Raw genomic sequence first — 23,094 nt, forward strand, 5'->3', positions numbered from 1 at the left:
TTAAGAACAAAATTAGGACAATGTGACGTTCAATGCAGGCCTACCCAATGGGTAGAAATCAGGAATAAGAAGAGTGCAGTCACAATGTTGGGGGTTTACTACAGACCATCCAACAGCTAGCGGGAGATAGAGGAGCAGATAGGTAGACAGATTTTGGAAAAGAGTAAAAGCAACAGGGTTGTTGTGATGGGAGACTTTAACTTCCCCAATATTGACTGCGACTCACTTAGTGCTAGGGGCTTGGACGGGGCAGAGAGTTTGTAAGGAGCATCCAGGAGGGCTTCTTAAATCAATATGTAGATAGTCCAACTATGGAAGGGGCTGTACTGGACCTGGTATTGGGGAATGAGCCCAGCCAGGTGATAGAAGTTTCAGTAGGGGAGCATTTCGGGAACAGTGGTCACAATTCAGTAAGTTTTAAAGTTCTGGTGGACAAGGATAAGAGTGATCCTAGGGTGAATGTGCTAAATTGGGGGAAGGCTAATTATAACAATATTAGGCGGGAACTGAAGAACCTAGATTGGGGGCGGATGTTTGAGGGTAAATCAACATCTGACATGTGGGAGACTTTCAAATGTCAGTTAAAAGGAATTCAGGACCAGCATGTTTCTGTGCGGAAGGATAAATATGGCAAATTTCGCGATTCTCGGATAACGAGAGATGTTGTAGGACAAGTCAAAAAGAAAAAGGAGGCGTTTGTCAGGGCTAGAAGGCTGGGAACAGACAAAGCCTGTGTGGAATATAAGGAAAGTGGGAAGGAACCCAAGCAAGGAGTCAGGAGGGTTAAGGAAAATCCCACTGCTTTTAACACGTACATAAAAAGCAAGAGGGTAGCCAGGGAAAGGGTGGGCCCACTAAAGGACAGGCAAGGGAATCTGTGTTGAGCCAGAGGAAATGGGCGAGGTACTAAATGAATACTTTGCATCAGTATTCACCAAAGAGAAGGAATTGATGGATGTGGAGTCTGGAGAAGGGTGTGTAGATAGCCTGGGTCACATTGAGATCCAAAAAGACGAGGTGTTGGGGGTCTTGAAAAATATTAAGGTGGATAAGTCCCCAGGGCCTGATGGGATCTACCCCACAATACTGAAGGAGGCTAGAGAGGAAATTGTTGAGGCCTTGACAGAAATCTTTGGATCCTCACCGTCTTCAGGTGATGTCCCGGAGGACTGGAGAATAGCCAATGTTGTTCCTTTGTTTAAGAAGGGTAGCAAGGATAATCCAGGGAACTACAGGCCGGTGAGCCTTACGTCAGTGGTAGGGAAATTACTGGAGAGAATTCTTCGAGATAGGATCTACTCCCATTTGGAAGCAAGGGGTCGTATTAGCGAGAGGCAACACGGTTTTGTGAGGGGGAGGTCGTGTCTCACTAACTTGAGAGTTTTTCGAGGAGGTCACAAAGATGATTGATGCAGGTAGGGCAGTGGATGTTGTCTATATGGACTTCAGTAAGGCCTTTGACAAGGTCCCTCATGGCTGACTGGTACAAAAGTTGAAGTCCACGGGATCAGAGGTGAGCCTGCAAGATGGATACAGAACTGGCTAGGTCATAGAAGGCAGAGAGTAGCAACGGAAGGGTGCTTTTCTGATTGGAGGGCTGTGCCAAGTGGTGTTCCGCAGGGATCAGTGCTGGGACCTTTGCTGTTCGTAGTATATATAAATGATTTGGAGGAAAATGTAACTGGTCTGATTAGTAAGTTTGCGGACGACACAAAGGTTGGTGGAATTGCGGATAGCGATGAGGACTGTCAGAGGATACAGCAGGATTTAGATTGTTTGGAGACTTGGGCGGCGAGATGGCAGATGGAGTTTAATTCGGACAAATGGGAGGTGATGCATTTTGGAAGGTCTAATACAGGTAGGGAATATACAGTGAATGGTAGAACCCTCAAGAGTATTGACAGTCAGAGAGATCTAGGTGTACAGGTCCACAGGTCACTGAAAGGGACAACACAGGTGGAGAAGGTAGTCAAGAAGGCATATGGCATGCTTGCCTTCATTGGCCGGGGCATTGTGTACAAAAATTGGCAAGTCATGTTGCAGCTGTATAGAACCTTAGTTAGGCCACACCTGGAGTATAGTGTTCAATTCTGGTCGCCACACTACCAGAAGGATGTGGAGGCTTTAGAGAGGGTGCAGAAGAGATTTACCAGGATGTTGCCTGGTATGGAGGGCATTAGCTAAGAGGTTGAATAAACTTGGTTTGTTCTCACTGGAACGACGGAGGTTGAGGGGCGACCTGATAGAGGTCTACAAAATTATGAGGGGCATAGACAGAGTGGATAGTCAGAGACTTTTTCCCAGGGTAGCGGGGTCAATTACAGGGGGCATAGGTTTAAGGTGAGAGGGGCAAGGTTTAGAGGAGATGTGCGAGGCAAATTCTTTTTAAAAAAATAAACACAGAGGGTAATGGGTGCCTGGAACTCGCTGCCGGAGGAGGTGGTGGAAGCAGGGACGATAGTGACGGTGAAGGGGCATCTTGACAAATACATGAATAGGATGGGAATAGACGGATATGGACCCCGGAAGTGTAGATTTAATTTGGACAGGCAGCATGGTCAGCACAGGCTTGGAGGGCCGAAGGGACTATTCTTGTACTGTACTTTCCTTTGTCACATGACAGCACTGCAGAAGCCGAGGAATATTACTCTTCTACAGCTATCAGTTCACAACTGAACCGATTTTTATATTGTATAAAGGGTACCAGTTTGAAAACAGGCCCTGCTGTATCATACTGAAGTAACAAGCAAACTCAGCACTTGGTTTAAAATCTGTGCTTTGTAACTTGATTTTCAGGCCAATGCATCTTGTCCCAAAGGTGAATACCACTGCTTCGCCGGGTTATGCTCCTCAGAAGGCAATAACACACAGTTATTTATTTTGTAGCATTGCGACCAAATCAGCTGGTATCAGAGGCTGCTATGTAAAGGTGCATCACACACATTTAATTCTCTTCCACTGTTTTTTTTATAAAATGTTCACTTCTGCTTTAAGTTATGGCTGCAGGACCCAAGCTCTCCAAATAGCTCAGTAGGATTAAGCTAGAATCATAGAATTCCTACAGTGCAGGAGGCCATTCGGCCCATCCAGTCTGCCCCAACCCTCTGAAAGAGCACCCCACACAAGCCCCATCTCTGTAACCCCACCTAAACTATACATCTTTGGACAATAGGGAGCAATTTATCATGGACAATACACCTAACCTGCACAACTTTGGGCTGTGGGAGAAAACCAGAGCATCCGGCCCAGCTCACTGTACCGAGATGGTTGAGACCATTCAGGGTGGTGGTTGCAGTTAGTGGCTGACTAGCCTGCTGACCCTTTTTTAAATTATAAATTTAGAGTAGCCAATTTTCTTTTCCCCAATTAAGGGCAATTTAGTGTGGCCAATCCACCTACCCTGCACACCTCTTTGGGTTGTGGGGGTGAGACCCACGCAGACACGGGGAGAATGTGCAAACTTCACATTGTCAGTGACCCGGGGTGCCAACACTCATTTTTGCTAATACTGGCCATTTGATTGTGGTGCTGGAGGGTTGCCAGCACAAAGCACCAATTTTAAGGCGGGGAAAAAGAAAAATTAGTTGCGTGGGGGGTATATTCCTGTATTGTTGGGTACTATTCCAGAGGCTTTCAAAACATATTCAGCACAGTGGGGGCAGCACGGGAGCAGTGGTTAGCACAGTTGCTTCACCGCTCCAGGGTCCCAGTTTCGATTCCCGGCCTGGGTCATGTCTGTGCAGAGTCTGCACGTTCTCCCAGTGTCTGCGCGGTTTTCCTTCGGGTGCTCCAGTTTCTTCCCACAGTCCAAAGATGTGCAGGTTAGGTGGATTGGCCACGCTATATTGCCCTTAGTGCCCCCCCCGCCCAAAAAAGGTGAGGTGGGGTTACTGGGATAGGGTGGAGGTGTGGGTTTGGGTAGGGTGCTCTTTCCAAGGGCCAGTGCAGACTCGGATGGGCCAAATGGCCTCCTTCTGCACTGTAGATTCTATGATTCAAAAAGGCTGACCAGTTTTCCCACACTGGCAATAAAATGGCATTAGTCAAAATGTAAATGCAGATCTGCACCCTTTCCTACTAACCAGTGGAGTTATGTGACAGACACACCAAGGAGATGAACGGTGGGACAAAAACAAAATACTGCAGACATAGGAGAACTCAAATAAAAACAAAAAGTTCTGGAAATACTCAGGTGAGGCAACACTTGTGGAGAGAGAAAAAGAATCAATGGTTCAGGTTTATGATCTTTGACCAGAACTCTATAAAAGGCCATAAGACATGAAACGCCAACTCTTGTGATCTCCACACAGATGCTACCAAGATGGCAATGGTATAGGAACGGAAGATAAAAACAAAATGTTAAAGATGACTGGTGCGTGTTTGAATGACTGTTCAACATTAGCTTGTGGACAATTATATTTTCTTATAATTTTCTCCAATAGGTGCCATGATTCTTTGCTGTATAATTTCAAATTACCATGAGAGAGTAAACTATACTGGACCTTACAGCTGAGCCCAATACAGCCCACGAGACACCCACTTCCAACAGAATTGACGGGATAGGTGATCAAGAATCCAACTATTCATTCAATCACAATTCTGGCTGAAATCAGCTCACTCGGCAAACAATGCTTGAACTTGGGACTTCCTTAAATGGGTGGTTGAGCTACTGTCTGGGGCTCAGGAGGCAAACTGTCACTTAAATCAGGCATGCTGTGCTCCCCAAAACCAGAGTTACAGTTTCTCAAATACATACAGCAGAGTGACTGAGATATTGCTTGAATGAGTAATGCTATAGCTGAGTAACAGTCACTTATTGCTTCTTGCCAGCAATTTTGGGCCCCAAATGCCCACCTTTATCAACATTATTAGTAAAGGATTTCTATATAATTAAGATTCTAGCTGTTTAATCATTATTCGCTGGAGAATTACTTGCCAGAACAAGCAGAATTGTAAAATCTGTTGCAGAAATTCTAAGAAGTGTGCAGTGCTGATTCAGCTAACCAGACAACGTTTAATTCATTAGTGCTAGTAGATGCAAGAATTAATTAGAAAACCTAAAATAGTCAGCATTAAAGCAAGATAATACCTTAATATGTGATGTTTCAAAGAAAATGCAGGAAGCAAAGCTACAAAGAAAGTAAAAGCCACATTTCCAATTTATACTTGTGATAATTACTTGAAAAGTATTTTAGGTCCTAAACAACCTGCATGTCTTTGGACTGTGGGAGGAAACCCACGCAGGCATTGAGAAAACATGCAAACTCTACACACCCAAGGCCAGAACAGAACCTGGGTCCCTGGCACTGTTAGCAGTGCTAACCACTGTGCCACCGTGCCGTATGTTTTTTAAAAAATGATCGTGGGAAATTTGCTGCCCTTACTATTTCATTTTGTACTATCTCAAGGCCAGCTGAGGATTACATTTATTTAGTCTGCACTTATTAAGACCTTGGTGCACATTTTATTAGTCAGAAATCAAGGGAATCATAGTATGAAAAGCTGGCATGATTAAATCGTGTGCGCAAGAATTCCCTTTTAGCTGGGCAAGATGACAAGAAAGACTTTTAATTCCTTGAGAATACAAAGTTGTCAAGCATTCGCGAAAAAATATTTAGAATCAGTACAAAATTATTTCTCCTCTGCAATCCCTCATTCCTCTGACTGAATTGAATAAGGAGTTAACTGGAACGGCCTTACAGAAACCTACAAAATCTTTTTATAAGTAGTTTTTCATTAAATCTAAACCTCATCATCAGCATATTTTTGTGCGACTTAAAATCCAAATTCAACCGAAAAGCAAATTTAAAGAATGCACACAACCCTTTCCTTGTATGTACTTCAAATAAAAGTAGAAATAGATTACAGAAAATACATTTACTGATCTAACCAAATCCAGTAATATTTCACAAAATAACTTTGCATAGCCACATCATACTCAGATCTAAAGGTTATTGGGTTTAAATGACATTTCATGGACTGTGTACTCACCTTATTCTTACTTAGCACTTCTGCACCACACCCATATATAACCACTGCTAATTTTGACAATTGCTTAACTATGAACAAAATTGTAATTTCCTTCCTCAAAAGCGTAGAATATATTTCATATAGAGTCTCAAAATCTACAGCCAAACTTACTGCTTCCATTGTGTTTTTGTACTGCTGTGTAATCAGATGGTGCAATGTATGAAAAGCACCTCAAAATGTATTCCCAGAACAGCTGGCTACTGGATACCACATAGCACGACTATTTTTGGTGTGGACAGAATCGACGCTTGCTCCATTGCAGATCCCGTCTGGATCATCCAATATGGAGCGAAGCTCGTAGGCAGAAAATTAAAAAGTGACGGTTGACATTTAAGCAAGGGTCAATGATCGTTTGCTTTTGTCTCTCAATTTGTTTCTCAATGTAGACTCTGCAGATTCTAGAGTAGCAGGAACTGACACAGCCAGAATTATTTCTGTACACCAAACTCCATGTCAGGACATGCTCAAAAGGATGGCTGTTACATAACCTTTCCAGCTGTTGCATTTGCTCCTATAACATCCTGCTACTGTGACTGAGATACAAATATAATGTCACATCTACACAAGACTTAATTATATTAAGGACAAGTAAGTGCACTTGACATTTCAAGTATAATTTCAGAATTGTTCAGGAACTGTCATTTATTTTTTTAAATAAAAGCACAATTGGGTATTCAGGCAGAAATGGCACCAGTATCTCATACCACATTGCAGTCAACATGGGTTTGTACCATTGATTTACCATATTTTGTCAGGATAAGCTTGGCATCTTACTTGCAAGTTGCAGAGCGTCACATCAAAATTTTTTCGAATTATCAAATGAGATATTATGCAAATATTTTATGTTCCCCTGAGGGAGAACACACATTTACCCGTTACAAACGAGATATATTTTGTAAGATAAAATGGAGTAATCAAGAGGGTCACATGATGTGCCACAAATTCTGCCCGACAACAAGCCTGCGTGGCTGTTATCATGGAGTCTGGGCCCAAGTTGAGACTTAGTGAGAGCATGGTGCAAAATATCCACACCTGAAAACAAAGGCAGAAGTTGGGCTGGCTGTGGGGACAGTGAGCAGTCTAAAGAGACAAAACCTACAGCTGGTGTGGTCAGCAGAGAAGAAAATGCTGCCAGTCCACTGTGAGCGACCATACAGAATGTGGGAGGCGGGGTCAGAGACAAATCAAATGGCACTCACAAAGCTCTGAAATATTTGCGCTGGTGAGGCAGAGGAGAAATGGCCAGAATATGCCTTATTGTGAATTCTCTGAAAACGGAGGGAAACGCCTATCAAGTGGTCATTCAAATGTCGCAATTCGGTAAAATGGGGTGAACACGTTGGAAGCTTGGAGTGACTTTAGATTGCTTCCTGAAAATACGGTAATCCTGTTTACTGTAAAATATATAAATGCGCCTTGGGGTTATCAGTCACGTTAAGGCATTAATAAAGGGTTAGCATTTCTGGATAGTATTAGTTGCTGGAGTAATGATTAGTCAATGTTGATTTTAGTTTGCTTGTTACAGTAAGAGTTTTAAAACTTAAAGGAATTGCACAACAAAATTTCAAGTTGGTCACTGGGAATCAAAATAAGTCATCAGTCTTGATGGGGATTTTACCACCTTGCACCGAGACACATTAACTAAACCCAGAGGTGGTGGTTCAGGTTGGAAAGAGCCAAGGCTCGCAGTCTCTCCTTTCCCCACACTTCCAACTAGCTCAGTGCTCAAAAAAGGTCCACAAAACTACGCTGCTCATCAATACATAGTAAACTTCTATAGATCCAGCTAGTTCTTCTTACCCATTATAAAGCACTGGTGTGCAAAGTTATCTAGAGTTGGTTGAAAAGAATACAACCTCAATGACAGGTGCAATTAAGAATGCAGCATGCAGAAAGGTAAAATCAGGCTGTATTCACACTTCTATTTAAAGCGCAGCACGTGCACAGCTCAAGAGCTCACCTCTAGTCTAACCATTTTGCTAAAAAAAAAAGGATTCTGATACAGGATATCAAGTAGTAAATTTCAATTGTCTGTCATATTACAACTTATGGAAAATAAGTTCAAATAAATTAGATATCAACTTTTCTACATCAATTTTATCATTTTCCTATTCCCCTCCCTAAATGCAGTAATTAATGTTGGAGTAAGGCCTCACTGGTAACGACAGCCACCAACGTGAGCTTTAGGTTATTTGACCAAGGAAGGCATCATAATCAGGACTGTGTCAGCATTTACTCAATATCTACACATTTATAGTATTCAGCAGGGGTCAATGGGTCAGGAGTAGTGTATTGCTCTTCCCAAATCTCAAGTTAAGTCCAACTGTAGTCTTCACCACTGTGTAAGCCAAGATCATTAACAGACCAGAGGTCAAACCTCAACAACCTAGTCGATGGCTCAGTACCATCCCAGTTACTTACACAGTAAATACTATATCAAACAACAAAGTTTAATTATGTATCCAAATTAGCAAAGAGTACATCATAAACTACATTAATACGTTACAAGACTAGATCTAATTTACAGATGGCTTGTGAAAATACTGTAGTTCAAAGCTTAAGTGCTTATAATTAGGCTTTATCTTAATCGTACAATGGTCAAATCACAATTTTATGTTTTGTAGCTATACTTCCTCATAGAACAAAAACAGGATAAACCTAATATACCGCCCAGTCAGATTTTGTAAGTAAATGCTATATTCCACCCAATGTATATCGGAGATTGTGGTATGAAATATGTTTACGATTGAAACAGAAACTTTAATCTTTAGAAGTTTAAAATAGAAGTAAATATTTATTTCACAGGGATTATCTGCATTAAGTGTACTTCTCCACATCATACCTGTTAAACGTGTTCTCACTAGCAATGTACTTATCCAGTCGACGCAACGGTGTTAGCATCTCGTCTTGAGAAACAAAATCCAAGGCTGAAGGTATAATAAGGACATCAGACTCTGAGCTGTAGTCATCCACACCAACTGGCAGAGACATCAGAAATGTTAATTGTAATTGCAACCTGTTTGAACTACAAATCTGAACGACTCCTTAAACAGTGCTGATATAATAGGAAAATCGATGTACTGCATTATAGTCACAAATCTCCAGCCAGTTCAGACCAGATACAGGAAATAAAGGCTCTATAGGATGTAAAATAGCATTTGCTACCATCACAAATGTCGTTTTGATATACATTACAATTGAGCTGGTTGAAATACATCTTTGATGCATTGAAGGCTTCGTTTGACCAACTGCTCAGTGATATTCAAGAGTCTTTCTTCCATACATTCCACTGCAAACACGCAACTCTCACAGCAAAGTGAAGCCACATTCTATTATGTTCATTTAGTCTTAAAATGACCATAGGTGCAAACAGCAACCAAAAGGTCTTCACGTTAACATTGTAGTCACTTCCATCAAGTTTCTTACTAAGTGTCAGAAGCAGGCACGGGAGGGCGGCATGGTGACGCAGTGGTTAGCACTGCTACCTCACGCCGCTGAGGACCTGGGTTCGATCCCGACCCGGGGTCACTGTCTGTGTGGAGTTTGCACATTCTCCCCCAGTCTGCGTGGGTCTCACCCCCACATTCCAAAAGATGTGCAGGGGAGATAGATCGGCCAAGCTAAATTGCCCCTTAGTTAGATAAAAAGAAAAAAAAAAAAAAGAATCAGGCACGCGATTTAAAAGGGAACGCTTTCACTCAGTTAACTTCATGGACTTGTCGACATTTGCCTGGGTGATCTAGTGTCAGCTCAAAAGGTTCAACAAGTTTATCCGGTAACCGACTGAATATTGAGAAGGAATTAGGTGTGTGTGTGTGACATCTCGTGGGAGCTTGGTCAGGATCTTCGCAATAGTTACCCAGAAGTTGGAAGAGGTTTTAATTTTTCTAACTTTTTCCTCAGAACTATTGGTGTTTCCCTTTCAGAACCATTTGAAGTTGCCGATTTAAAATAGATTTTTCAGATGGTTTATAGCAGAGGGCAATTGCCATGGCGAAGTTTGCACTTCTGGGCAATATTCCTGCAACACTTACCTGCAAAGTTCCTCTGAGGGCTCCATTGGGGTCCCCCCACCGCCCAATCGGACACTGGAAAGCTCAGGAGGTTACAGCCAATACCCTCTCTGAATCAATTTACCCTACTCAAGCAGTTGCTTCCTTCAGCAGCTGGGAATTTGTAAACTTGCTTTCCTCTTTGGTCCAGAAGGGCCTCACATCATGTCAAGCAGAGCAGTCTCTAGACACTCCAACTTTAAAGGGTAGATGCCACTGGAGCACCTTTCCCTGTCCTGGCCACTCCTCTGTCCTCACAAATTAAAACTAAGACTCACATTGCCACCAGAACAAGTCAGTCGAAAATGTGGTCGTAAGAGGTTAAGGCATCATGGGAAGTGGGGAAAAAAGATGGCATTGGAAGTGGAGTACACAGAATATGTGGAGTATACAGAATATGTGGAGTATACAGAATATGAGAACATAAATATCAAGCAGTTTAGTATGATTCGACATCTCATGACAAGCTTTATGAATTTCTACACTTACCACATACAGCTCTCCAAACACAACAATTTGACATAAAAATCTCATTGGCAGCAAAAATACCAGTTTCTAGGCAAATTGGAGCAAAACGTTTTTTTAAAAATCATTCACCGCAAATCCCCCAAGTCCATATCTATAGAGTACCTGAACAAACTGTTGGACAAACAGTTCTAATTATTCCATACCTACAATTACATGTACCCTTGAACCAGAAAGCTGCTCTGTTGACAGTTCCGGAATGTGCATCTGTGACCAACTCCACAGAGCAACATGCAATCGGGCCATCCTCAATACTGATCAGAGGAAAGATAATCAATACTAGCTGGATACCTAATGGTATTCAACTGGTGCTTCTGTTCTTAATTCAGGCATTTAAATGCCCATGGCCAGAGAGAGAGAGAAAACAGGACAGAAGGTCTGGTAAGAGACCTCCAACCTGACCTCTTGAGTTGTGGAATGTGTGGAGCGTTCAGAGGGAAGATTTTTTTTTCCTCCAAAGGGCACCACCTAAGGCTACAATCTCAGAAACAAAACTTTTGAAATGACCAGAAAACATTGGACAGATGCTTGTTCCTTCACATTTTGATGCATTTCTGAGTCTGAATATACAACAACCCGAAATTGTTCAAATGAGCTTAGATAAGCTGAATGACAAGTCTAATCAATACTTGAAGCTACCAGATTTAAGGGCTAATTTTATCATTCCAAAACAAGGAGAGCAACTTCATCTGTTGGAAATATTTGGGTATCATTTAAATCTACAAAAAGCTTCTCTAGGTCACACAAACATGGTAACCTTTATAAAAACGTGACACTATATGCCCGGATTCCAGCAATTTTCATACTGAAGTGAATTTCACTGACCTGTAGTTACTTCTATGTCCAAATACCCTGGCACAGGTATTGTCCAGTGAAGTTGGGACATTGCCACAACTCCCCAAAGCCTGCCCACCACCTACAAGGCACAAGTCAGGATTGTAATGGAATGAAATACCCTCCACTTGCCTGGATGGATGTAGCTCCAACAACACAAGAAGCTCAACTCCATCCAGGACAAAGCAGCCTGCTCTTCAAGGTGCACTGCAGGAACTCACCAAGGTTCCTTAGGCAGCACCTTCCAAACCCATGACTGCTACGATCTAGAAGGACAAGGGCAGCAAATACATGGGAACACCACCGCCTGCAAGTTCCCCTCGAAGTCACTAACCATCCTGACTTGGAAATATATCATTCCTTCACTGTCACTGGGGCTCCCTCCCCTAATGTCACAGTGGGTGTACCTACACCACATAGGGAGGCAATGGTGTAGTGGTATTGTCACTGGATTAATAATCCAGAAACCCAGGGTAAAGCTCTGGGGTACCGGGTTTGAATCCCACCTGGGCAGATGGTGGAATTTGAATTCAATAAAAATGCGGAATTAAAAGTCAAATGATGACCATGAAACCATTGTTGATTGTTGTTAAAATCCCAACTGGTTAATGAATGTCCTTTAGGGAAGGAAATCTGTCATCTCTACCTGGTCTGGACTACATGTGACTCCAGACACAGAGGGTAGTGGGTGCCTGGAACTCACTGCCGGAGGAGGTGGTGGAAGCAGGGATGATAGGGACATTTAAGGGACATCTTGACAAATACATGAATAGGATGGGAATAGAGGGATATGGACCCAGCAAGTGTAGAAGATTGTAGTTTAGTCGGGCAGCATGGTCGGCACGGGCTTGGAGGGCCGAAGGGCCTGTTCCTGTGCTGTACTTTTCTTTGTTCTTTGTTCAGACCCACAGCAATGTTGGTGACTCTTAAATGCCCTCAGGGTGGGCAATAAATGCTGGCCCAGCCAGCGACACCCACATCCCATGAACGAATAAAGAAAAAAAAACATTGGTTGCGGCAGTTCAAGAAGGCAACTCAACACCACCTTCTCAAGGGCAATTAGGGATGGATAACAGATGCCTGGCCCAGCCAGCAAAGTCCAGATCTCGTGAAAATTAATTCAGAAAAAAAAAAACTTGCATTTTGGTACCTTTAATGTTGGAAAAAAACCCTAAATGTTTCACAGGAACATAAACACCTGACACCTAGTCAAGGAACTAAAGATTTTAAATTTTCTCACCGTAGTCCTGCAATATCTGTCATTTTTTTCCCCATTCGCGGGATATCACGTCACCGGCAAGGTAAAATTGTTTGTGAAGTTGGGGGTGAGCCATCTTCTTGACCACCAAGTGGCCTGCTCTGCCATTTCAACAGCAGTGAAGAGGCAAACACATGCAGCCCAAACTAGACAAGGTTGGCAGTTTCTTTCAATATAAGGATATCAGTGAACTGGATTGTTTTTTTTTTTTACAGCAATCTGGGAGTTACACATCATCATTAGATACTAGCTTTGCATTCCAGAGTTATTCAAGTGCCCTGGGTGGAATTTGAACTCGCTATCAGATTATAGGTCTTGGCCTCTGGTTACTGTGCTATTGTTCCGTATATAATGTTTATTCCTTACAATGATGCTCTTATACCTGTATTAAAATTTGCAAACACTATCTTCTCTCATCTTCTAAAAACTCCAGTACTGCAACCTCCTTTTCCACCACATCCTTGTCTACTACTCTCAACCATACGTATATAAAAGGTCACCTTAATGTACCATTCTTTTTTGATGTATTAGTTCATTAATACAAACAACTAAATTACTAATGCCAAGATACATGGTTTTCAGCTAATTATCACTCATGTGGTATGGGTGACACGGGCATTAACAATGCTGCCTCACAGCGCCAGGGACCAGGGTTCCGACCTTGGGTAACTGTCTGTGGAGTTTGCATTCTTCCAGTGTCTACGTGGATTTCCTCCGGGTGCTCCGGTTTCCTCCCAAATTCCAAAGATGTGCAGGTTAGGTGGATTGGCCATGCTGAATTGACCCTAGGTGGGATAACAGAGAGAGGGGTGGGGGTTGGGCCTAGAGCATATCTGCACTGTAGAAATTCTATGCTCGCCTCTGTGACAGCAGCTGCTTTTGAAAACTCTCTTGAATGCACTCCATAATCCTAGATTGAGTAACCTCAAAGTTCAAGTTAATATCAAAAACTTTCCACTTGAAGCTGTTCAAGGTGAGCTCTAACTCATTTGCAGCTTTCAATTTGGTTTAAAATGCATTTACTAAGCAATTACTAACCTCCCATTCATGTGAGGTGCTCAGTTATCACCCAATAGTGCTATAAAATGCAAGTTGCATGGGTACAGTTTGATTAACATCCGACATCCTCTGTTATTCATTCAATTGGCTATAAAGGTTTCAACAAGTATTAGCATGTAGTTTAAATGTGGCTGAGAGAGGGTGGATATCAAAGCTTTATTAATTCATGCACTTTGAAAAAGGAATTTCTAGATGGTAGTCAGGATTAGGAACCCCAATTGCTGTTTTTCTCATTAATCCTGAGACACTCTGGTCAACTGCAATCCCAGCGGAGATGAAAACAGTCTATGTCCTTGAGACCTTCCTGGTATACACAGATAATTTATGAATGCCAAGTAGATTACTTTAAAAATGTTGCTCAACTTAATCTTTATATTGTTTAATTTCCAAGTTAGATCTACCGAATGCTGTCCCTACCTTTCTGAGAAAGAACTGGTGGTACAACTTAAGAGTGCAAAAAACAAATGTTACACTGACGTGAAGCTTAGCTGAGATAGCTGGCTTTTTAGCAGCTGGGCAGCTTAATTAACAAGCCAATGTAGATGCTTTCCAAAAGGGTCAGAGTGTCATAACATGCTGAATGAACACAAGAGGGAGGAGTTAAACATTTGGATCATTTAAAAAGGATTCTCAACATTTAGAATGTGACTGAATAGATAATTTTGTAAACATTAACTACCTGGAATCCTTTAAGTCAGGTACCACACATGCCGCCACCACCCCCCCCCCCCAATCAAAGAGACTTGATCGTCTTCCTTGAAAGAGCTATCCAACTCCTATCATTCCCCTTCTTCGTCCACCACCCTCCCCCAAAATATACATTCCAATTCCCTTCTGAAAGTTAATCTACTTCCACAACCCTTTCAGACAATGTATTCAAGAACATAATTGCATTAAAAGAACAGCACCACCTCTCTGGTTCTTTTGCTATTCATCTCAATTTATTTCTGGTTACTGACCCACCAACCTCTAAATCTCTCTTCACGCACACTTTTTAGCTCATCATTTAGAAACAAATCTTATCTGGCTTTCTTGGATCCAGATGATCTCACACCTTTCCAGATTGAATTCCATCTGCCACAGATTTGCCGATTTGCAGCCTCTCAATGCCACTTTGCAACTTTCTGTTCATATTTATACTATTCACTATGCAACCTACCATGGTATTGATATGCAGCAATATTTCGTCACCAAAGTCAGTTTTATAAATATAGTGCCCTGACGAAGACGAGGGGGCAATTTGGATGGAAGGCTGTGCAGGTGGGAGGGGAGGTGGATAAAGAAGATGAACAATGGGAGGCAGAGGGAAGACCAACTAGGTTGCATAAAAAGCTTACAAACAAGACGGCCAAAGAGATACCAACATAATTTAGTGTAAGAGGATGCACAAATATTCTAAATGCGGTGGGTACAGGTCCAAGTGTGACAAGGTGCATTGCAGGTGATGGGCTTGGATTGAGGAACAGACTTCTTGAGACCGCTAGTATTTTTCCTCATGCACGGTCTGGACAGAGATGTGCTGATTTGGTATTTAAATACGGCACTGAGACCTTCTAACCTACCAGGTGATTGCAGGCGGATGAAGAGCTGCCAGCCCCCCGGGAGATTCGGAGCAGAACTCACCGAACATAGAACATAGAACAATACAGCGCAGTACAGGCCCTTCGGCCCACGATGTTGCACCGAAACAAAAGCCATCTAACCTACACTATGCCATTATCATCCATATGTTTATCCAATAAACTTTTAAATGCCCTCAATGTTGGCGAGTTCACTACTGTAGCAGGTAGGGCATTCCACGGCCTCACTACTCTTTGCGTAAAGAACCTACCCCTGACCTCTGTCCTATATCTATTACCCCTCAGTTTAAGGCTATGTCCCCTCGTGCTAGCCATTTCCTTCCGCGGGAGAAGGCTCTCACTGTCCACCCTATCTAACCCTCTGATCATTTTGTATGCCTCTATTAAGTCTCCTCTTAACCTTCTTCTCTCTAACGAAAACAACCTCAAGTCCATCAGCCTTTCCTCATAAGATCTTCCCTCCATACCAGGCAACATCCTGGTAAATCTCCTCTGCACCCGTTCCAAAGCCTCCACGTCCTTCCTATAATGCGGTGACCAGAACTGTACGCAATACTCCAAATGAGGCCGTACCAGAGTTCTGTACAGCTGCAACAAGACCTCCTGACTCCGGAACTCAATCCCTCTACCAATAAAGGCCAACACTCCATAGGCCTTCTTCACCACCCTATCAACCTGGGTGGCAACTTTCAGGGATCTATGTACATGGACACCTAGATCCCTCTGCTCATCCACACTTTCAAGAACTTTTCCATTAGCCAAATATTCCACATTCCTGTTTTTCCTTCCAAAGTGAATCACCTCACACTTCTCTACATTAAACTCCATTTGCCACCTCTCAGCCCAGCACTGCAGCTTATCTATATCCCTCTGTAACCTGCTTCTTCCTTCCACACTATCGACAACACCACCGACTTTAATATCGTCTGCAAATTTACTCACCCACCCTTCTGCGCCTTCCTCTAGGTCATTGATAAAAATGACAAACAGCAACAGCCCCAGAACAGATCCTTGTGGTACTCCACTTGTGACAGAACTCCATTCTGAACATTTCCCATCAACCACCACCCTCTGTCTTCTTTCAGCTAGCCAATTTCTGATCCACATCTCTAAATCACCCTCAATCCCCAGCCTCCGTATTTTCTGCAATAGCCTACCGTGGGGAACCTTATCAAACGCTTTGCTGAAATCCATATACACCACATCAAATGCTCTACCCTCGTCTACCTGTTCAGTCACCTTCTCAAAGAACTCGATAAGGTTTGTGAGGCATGACCTACCCTTCACAAAGCCATGCTGACTATCCCTGATCATATTATTCCTATCTAGATGATTATAAATCTTGTCTCTTATAATCCCCTCCAAGACTTTATCCACTACAGGCGTGAGGCTCACCGGTCTATAGTTGCCAGGGTTGTCTCTGCTCCCCTTTTTGAACAAAGGGACCACATTTGCTATCCTCCAGTCCTCTGGCACTATTCCTGTATCCAATGATGACATAAAAATCAAAGCCAATGGTCCAGCAATCTCTTCCCTGGCCTCCCAGAGAATCCTAGGATAAATCCCATCAGGTCCCGGGGACTTATCTATTTTCAGCCTGTCCAGAATTGCCAACACCTCTTCCCTACGTACCTCAATGCCATCTAATCTATTTACCTGGAGCTCAGCATTCTCCTTCACATCATTATCTTTTTCCTGAGTGAATACTGACGAAAAATATTCATTTAGTATCTCGCCTATCTCTTCAGACTCTACACACAACTTCCCATCCCTGTCCTTGACTGGTCCTACTCTGTCCCTAGTCATTCGCTTATTCCTGACATACCTATAGAAAGCTTTTGGATTTTCCTTGATCCTTCCTGCCAAATACTTCTCATGTCCCCTCCTTGCTTGTCTTAGCTCTCTCTTTAGATCCTTCCTCGCTCCCTTGTAACTATCCATCGCCCCAACTGAAACTTCACACCTCATCTTCACATAGGCCTCCTTCTTCCTCTTAACAAGAGATTCCACTTCTTTGGTAAACCACGGTTCCCTCGCTCGGCACCTTCCTCCCTGCCTGACCGGTACATACTTATCAAGAACACGCAGTAGCTGATCCTTGAACAAGCAAACATAATTAATGAGGTTCCAAGCGCAGAAACTGGCACAGGATACCGCCATTCTGACCAGCGGATAAGGAATCGCCGGAGGCACCCATGACCACACAAGTTTCAAAAACGGAATTCTGTCCATCATTCCACACTTCCCTGCATTAAATTGCACCTATTTCACCAATCTACCATTTTGATGTTTGCGACCATCATCTGCAACTTTTAAAATTATGCCCGCATACCCAAGTTCAGATCATGAAAATTTTTAAAGAGCAACCTCCTAGGGACACCAAAATAGACCGCTTTGTGTCCATGTTGCCCTTGACTCTAAATTGCATAGACTTGTTAACAAAATTAAAGCCTTTTCATGGCCACTTATCAAATACCTTTAGAGAATCCACTTACACAACATGAACTGCACTGCTTTCATCACCTCTTTCCATTATTTCAACAAAGAACTCAATCACCTTTATCTTTAACAAACCCGCGCTGTCACAGACTAATCCATGTTTTTCCCAAGTGAAAATGAACTTTGTCCCAGATATTGTCTCTCAAGCTTTCTTTACTGCCATCGGAGGGATGGGATGTAGTTACTGGATTTAGCACGAGTTCGATTTTTGAACAAGGGTACAACATTTGCACTCCTCCAGTCCTCTAATTTTGCTCGTACTTTGGGAAGATTAAAAAACTGCACTGAGAGCCTCTGCTATTTCCATCCATCCTTCCCTCAGAAACCCAACATACATTCCATACTGACGAGGTGGCTTTTCCACTTTAAATGCATGAACATTAAAACATGTCTATTTTGATCCTATTCAATTTCTCTACGCCTCTGCTTTTAAATGTGACTTTGGCAGCACCATCATCTCTTCTTAAGACTTATGCAACACATGCATTTAGTATCTCAGCCATTAACTCTGCCTCCACAAGGTTCTTTCTTTGGTCCTGATGCAGCCCCACCCTTCCACTGCCTATCCTCTCACTCTTGGTTTATAAATCAGTGGACTGGACCCTCTTATATTACTCTTAATTCTTTCCTCACAACTGTCTTTGCCCCTGTCATTCTGAAACAAAAGCTAATGCCTATCCTTTTCTTTGATTGCAACTTCCATTTCTGCACATTTACAGGTTTCCCCATTCAACCTTTTCAGCTTTGTATAATTTCTTGTGGCAGTTTTCTTTCTCCCGATTTGCTGTCACAATCCAGTTGTATTAGATTGGGACCTTGCACCCGAGAACAGAGGTCAACAATGAATGGAGGGCGGCTTGTGGTGCAGTGGTTAGCACTGGGACTGCGGCGCTGAAGACCCTGGTTCGAATCCCGGCCCTGGGTCACTGTCCGTGTGGAGTTTACACATTCTCCCCACGTCTGCATGGGTTTCACCCCCACAACCCAAAAGATGTGCAGGTTAGGTGGATTGGCCATGCTAAATTGCCCCTCAATTGGAGAAAAACTAATTGGGTACTCTAAATATATTTTTTTAAAACATAGATGATTGGTGGTTAGCACTGTTGTCTCACAGCACCAGGAACCTGGGTTTAATTCCAACCTCAGTTGAACATATATGTGGAATTTGCTTGTTCTCCCGTATCTGTGTGGATTTCCTCCGGGCGCTCTGGTTTTCTCCCATAGACCAAACATGTGCAGGTTAGGTGGACTGGCTGTACTAAATTGCCCCTTAGTGCCCAAAGGTTAGGTGGGGTTATTGGGTTATGGGGATAGGGCGGGGGAGTGGGCCTCGTTAATATGCTCTTGCAGAGGGTTGATGTAGACTCGATGGGCTTAATGGCCTCCTTCTGCACTATAGGTATTCTATGATTCTATCATTCAAACCTCACACATCCTTGGATATCAAAAACCTGTCTAATGAACAAATAGGGCTGATACATCCAAGTAAGCAAAGAGAGGCAGACTACAGAAATACACGTAATGGGCACTGCAGCTTTTTCAATTATCTTTCATTACTTGAAACCTAGCCCCAAAACTTCCCAGCTATCTGTAGGTGTGCACTGCAAATAAAACCCAGTCAAAATTGTTTACAGGAAGCTAATATAATCCGAACCATCAGCCCTTTAAGCTTTCTTGCAAGATTTTTTTAAATATATGAATTTGCTAACATACCAATTACAGAGTTTTGATTTAAATCAACCCAAAACATTGTTACTTTACTAGGGCTGTATGCAGTTTTGAACATTGATTTCCAATGTTACCAAAGTAGATTTAGAACGCTATTGAAAAAGGAGGATTGATTTCCAATGTTACCAAAGTAGATTTAGAACGCAATTGAAAAAGGAGGATTATTTATTCACAAATAATTTTTAAAAGTCGACAGGGAGACGTATTAATTACATATCTCAACTTGAATGGATACGAATAGCTCCCATAGTAAGGATGGTGAATTGGTAATAGGAAACCAAAGTATCGGTCCTGGTGATGAAAGACCGCCATATGCTCATGTCACTCTACCCAATTCATTTATTTCAGCACTTTGCAGTCAGCATAAATGGAAAAGGCATACAACTGACAGAGGTGGCATTAATCTACACATCTGACAAGGTAAAACATCTGCTGTCCAGCGATAGCCATACATGAAGCAGCATGGTGGCACAGTAGTTAGCACCGCTGTCTCCCAGCACCAGGGACCTGGGTTCAATTCCGGGTGACTGGCTGTTGCATTTTCTCCCCATAGCTGCGGAGGTTTCTTCCAGGTGCTCTGGTTTCTTCCCACAGTCCAAAAATGGGCAAGTTCGATGGATTGGCCGTGCTAAATTGCCCCTTAGTATCCAAGGATGTGCACTTTAGGTGGGATTATGGGGTAGGGCGGGGGCCCAGGTAGGATGCTCTTTCCGAGGGTCAGTGCAGACACAATGGGCCGAAAGGTCTCCTTCTGCACTGTAGGAACTCTATAATTCTAAGCCTGGCTGGTATGCTACCCTTTCTAGGTATCTGCAAAAAGCTGCAAATAGTAACTTTCAAGTGCTTGTGTTGTATTTCAGCTTGCTTTCATCTGGTGCTGATGGTGTAGAAACAACACATAGGGGTTCAGTTGCTTCAAAGTCAGGAGCTATAGGAAGGACCACAGAACCATTTACCAAAGTGGTTCTGCATATACATTATAAAACAAGATGTAATTTTCTCCTTTCTTTCCCTCAATCACTTAAAAAGGTTACAACTGCCACCACTGAATGCCAAAACATCGCCAACTTCCAAGATTATTAATTGAGAAATTACCTTATTTATTTTTGAAATATTTTAAATTCAAAAAATAGAAAAGGAAATTTCCGTATAAAGTCACCCGTCTGCTTCGCCTCCCCTTGCGAAATTTCAAAAACAAGGATCGACAGGTAAGCTATTTTAGGCTTCTGTGGTAGCAACTTCAAGGTGTAGTGTGCAAAAGAAGATCCTATACCTTCTAGGTTTCCAAACAGTAAAGAAGCACCTCAATTTACACTTAGCAACTCGCTCAACCGCTCAGATGAGACCAGGAAATTCAATGCAAATCTGCTGTCCACTACTCCATGGGACGGCACACAATAAAAAGCTACTCTGTCATTGTGCAAGCATGCATGCAAAGCTTGTGTACACATTGCATCAGCCATTATAGGTGCAGGGATCACAACACCAATGCAAATTAATACTAAATGCATATTTGAGCAGTCTATCCAAGGGCCTACAACTACATATAACTTACATATTGTGCCTGCATATAAGTAGTCTAAAGGGCTGTCAAAATCAGATGTCAATTACTCACAAACATACAACTGGAAAGGAATAAGGGGCTTATGCACGCACCTTATACTTCAGATTGTCCATTTGTCATTTAACTCAAACATTAAAATATTTAAATATTCAATTCATGAAAAAATATTCCAAAGTTTCCATTCAAAACATTATTTGCATTTTAAAAGTGTCACATGCCAAAAAGCCCCAATTCAAAACAAAATGGTGGTGCTTTTAGAATTGCCTTTTCCCCCGCATTGTTTCTGTAATGGCTGTTAAAATCCCAATCACGCAAACCTCAACACTCCCAGGTCTTTATTCTGTTAGCCTGTCAGCAGCAGCAAGAGCTGCTACAATGGGTCTCTCCTGGGTTAGAACAATTGTGACGGAATGTCAATGCCGGATTGATATTGGAATTGCTAAGTTTTGGACATCAGACGAGGCTACGTTTCAGACTCAACTGTGGTGCAGTGAAGCAGCCTGCTGCCACTCACCCAACCAAGTTACAGATGAAAAGTCCGGGGGGGGGGCGGGGGGAGGAAACCGTAACACATTATCATAACTGAGCATGGAACAAAACCAAATTTGGGGGGGGGGGGGGAAAAGAAATGAAAAATGAAATGAAAATCGCTTGTCACAAGTAGGCTTCAAATGAAGTTACTGTGAAAAGCCGCTAGTCGCCACATTCCGGCACCTGTTCGGGGAGGCGGTTACGGGGAGAGAAGAGAAATCAACTAGACTGCACCCGTTTGACAATCAATTTGCTGATTTTCGTTAATCACTCAACTTCCAACTTACAGATAATACCAAGCGAGCATTTTCAATTGGCGCTGTGACAAGACAAACTGACAGCATCCAAGAAACATGTTCCCTATCGAGACGCAAAGAAATGCCGTTGGCGACCACCCCCCCCCCTCCCCTCCTCAGAATAAAACCTCTAAGATTACTAGCACATCTCCACACACACCCTATTTTTGTTTCTAAAAACCTCGCATTTCCATTTTTTTAAAAATAGCAAAATTCCCGGCTTCATCATTTCCGCTCCGACCCCAGAGTCCCAACAAGGACGGACACCACCCACCCACACTTGCTTCTGTCAACTACATTCCCCACCCTCTCAAAGTTAAACAATCAAAAGGTTGGAAAGTGTATGGGTTGTTTTTTTATACAGAGAAGGTTTCCCGTCCCTCCCTGACCCACGGTTTTCTTTTCTGTCCCGGCCTCCGCCACAAACTCCCGACTGGGGAGGGGGCAGAGAGGGAGGGAGACCCGAGTGAGGGGAGGAGGAGAGGGAACAGTCACTACTCACATCCGTCCAGCTCTTCCTGCAGCTCCTCCTGCACCAGCGACAAATCTGCAGCAGCAAAACAAAAAGAGAAAAATAATTTTAAAAACACTCCCCGCAATCGTAAATTTAAACTAAACACGAAGACTCCCGGCGATTGTCGGGGGGGGGGGGGGGTTCGACACCAACTTTTTTCTCCCCCGCCCCCCGTGTAAACAAACGCTTTTTTTTTCATCGCAACATCGGCACGCAAACTTTTATAAAATATCTTTAAAAATAAATGTCAAACTCGAGCAGAAGCGCGAGTTCGGGGGAAACAATCCCCGCGGTTAAATAAATAAATAAACGAGGAACCAACTCTCCCCTACCCGCCATCTTGTTGCTCCACCCCCCTCCCTCCGGTCCCACATTTAAAACCATCCCCTTCTCTCCCTCCCAAAACAGCGCCTGCTCTGTATGTCCCCGCCGGAACTGACCGGGCAGCACCCGGTGCACCAGAAGCAGAGGGCCGACGCCCCTGGAGTGCATCAGCAGCAGAAGCCAAAATGTTATGATTTCATTTGACTGTGTTTCCCCTCTTCTCAGAAATTGTAATTTGGTGTTTTATGGCTCCTATCCTCCCTTTTGTTTAAATAATCCTTTTGATTTTGTTGCTGACAC

General features: G+C 42.9%; 1 protein-coding gene across 5 annotated transcripts in view; it reads right to left on the reverse strand.

The window, feature by feature from the left end:
- LOC140385814 (serine/threonine-protein phosphatase 4 regulatory subunit 1-like) overlaps positions 1-22,893 on the reverse strand; it is a 114,678-nt gene extending 91,785 nt beyond the window's left edge. For 2 of the 5 annotated variants that reach the window (XM_072468369.1, XM_072468365.1), the window contains exons 1-3: positions 22,803-22,893; positions 22,459-22,503; positions 8,873-9,008 (exon numbers count right to left, since the gene is read on the reverse strand). In XM_072468369.1, coding sequence (XP_072324470.1) covers positions 8,873-9,008; positions 22,459-22,503; positions 22,803-22,854 — 233 coding nt within the window. In that variant the 5' untranslated portion in view covers positions 22,855-22,893. Of the gene's footprint in view, positions 1-5,991; positions 6,011-8,872; positions 9,009-22,458; positions 22,504-22,802 lie in introns of those variants that run through there. The other 3 variants (XM_072468366.1, XM_072468367.1, XM_072468370.1) reach the window with 3 other exon arrangements.
- Positions 22,894-23,094: the final 201 nt, after the last annotated feature.

Source organism: Scyliorhinus torazame, chromosome 11, assembly GCF_047496885.1.
Source record: "Scyliorhinus torazame isolate Kashiwa2021f chromosome 11, sScyTor2.1, whole genome shotgun sequence".
In the NCBI taxonomy this organism is placed as follows: domain Eukaryota; kingdom Metazoa; phylum Chordata; class Chondrichthyes; order Carcharhiniformes; family Scyliorhinidae; genus Scyliorhinus; species Scyliorhinus torazame.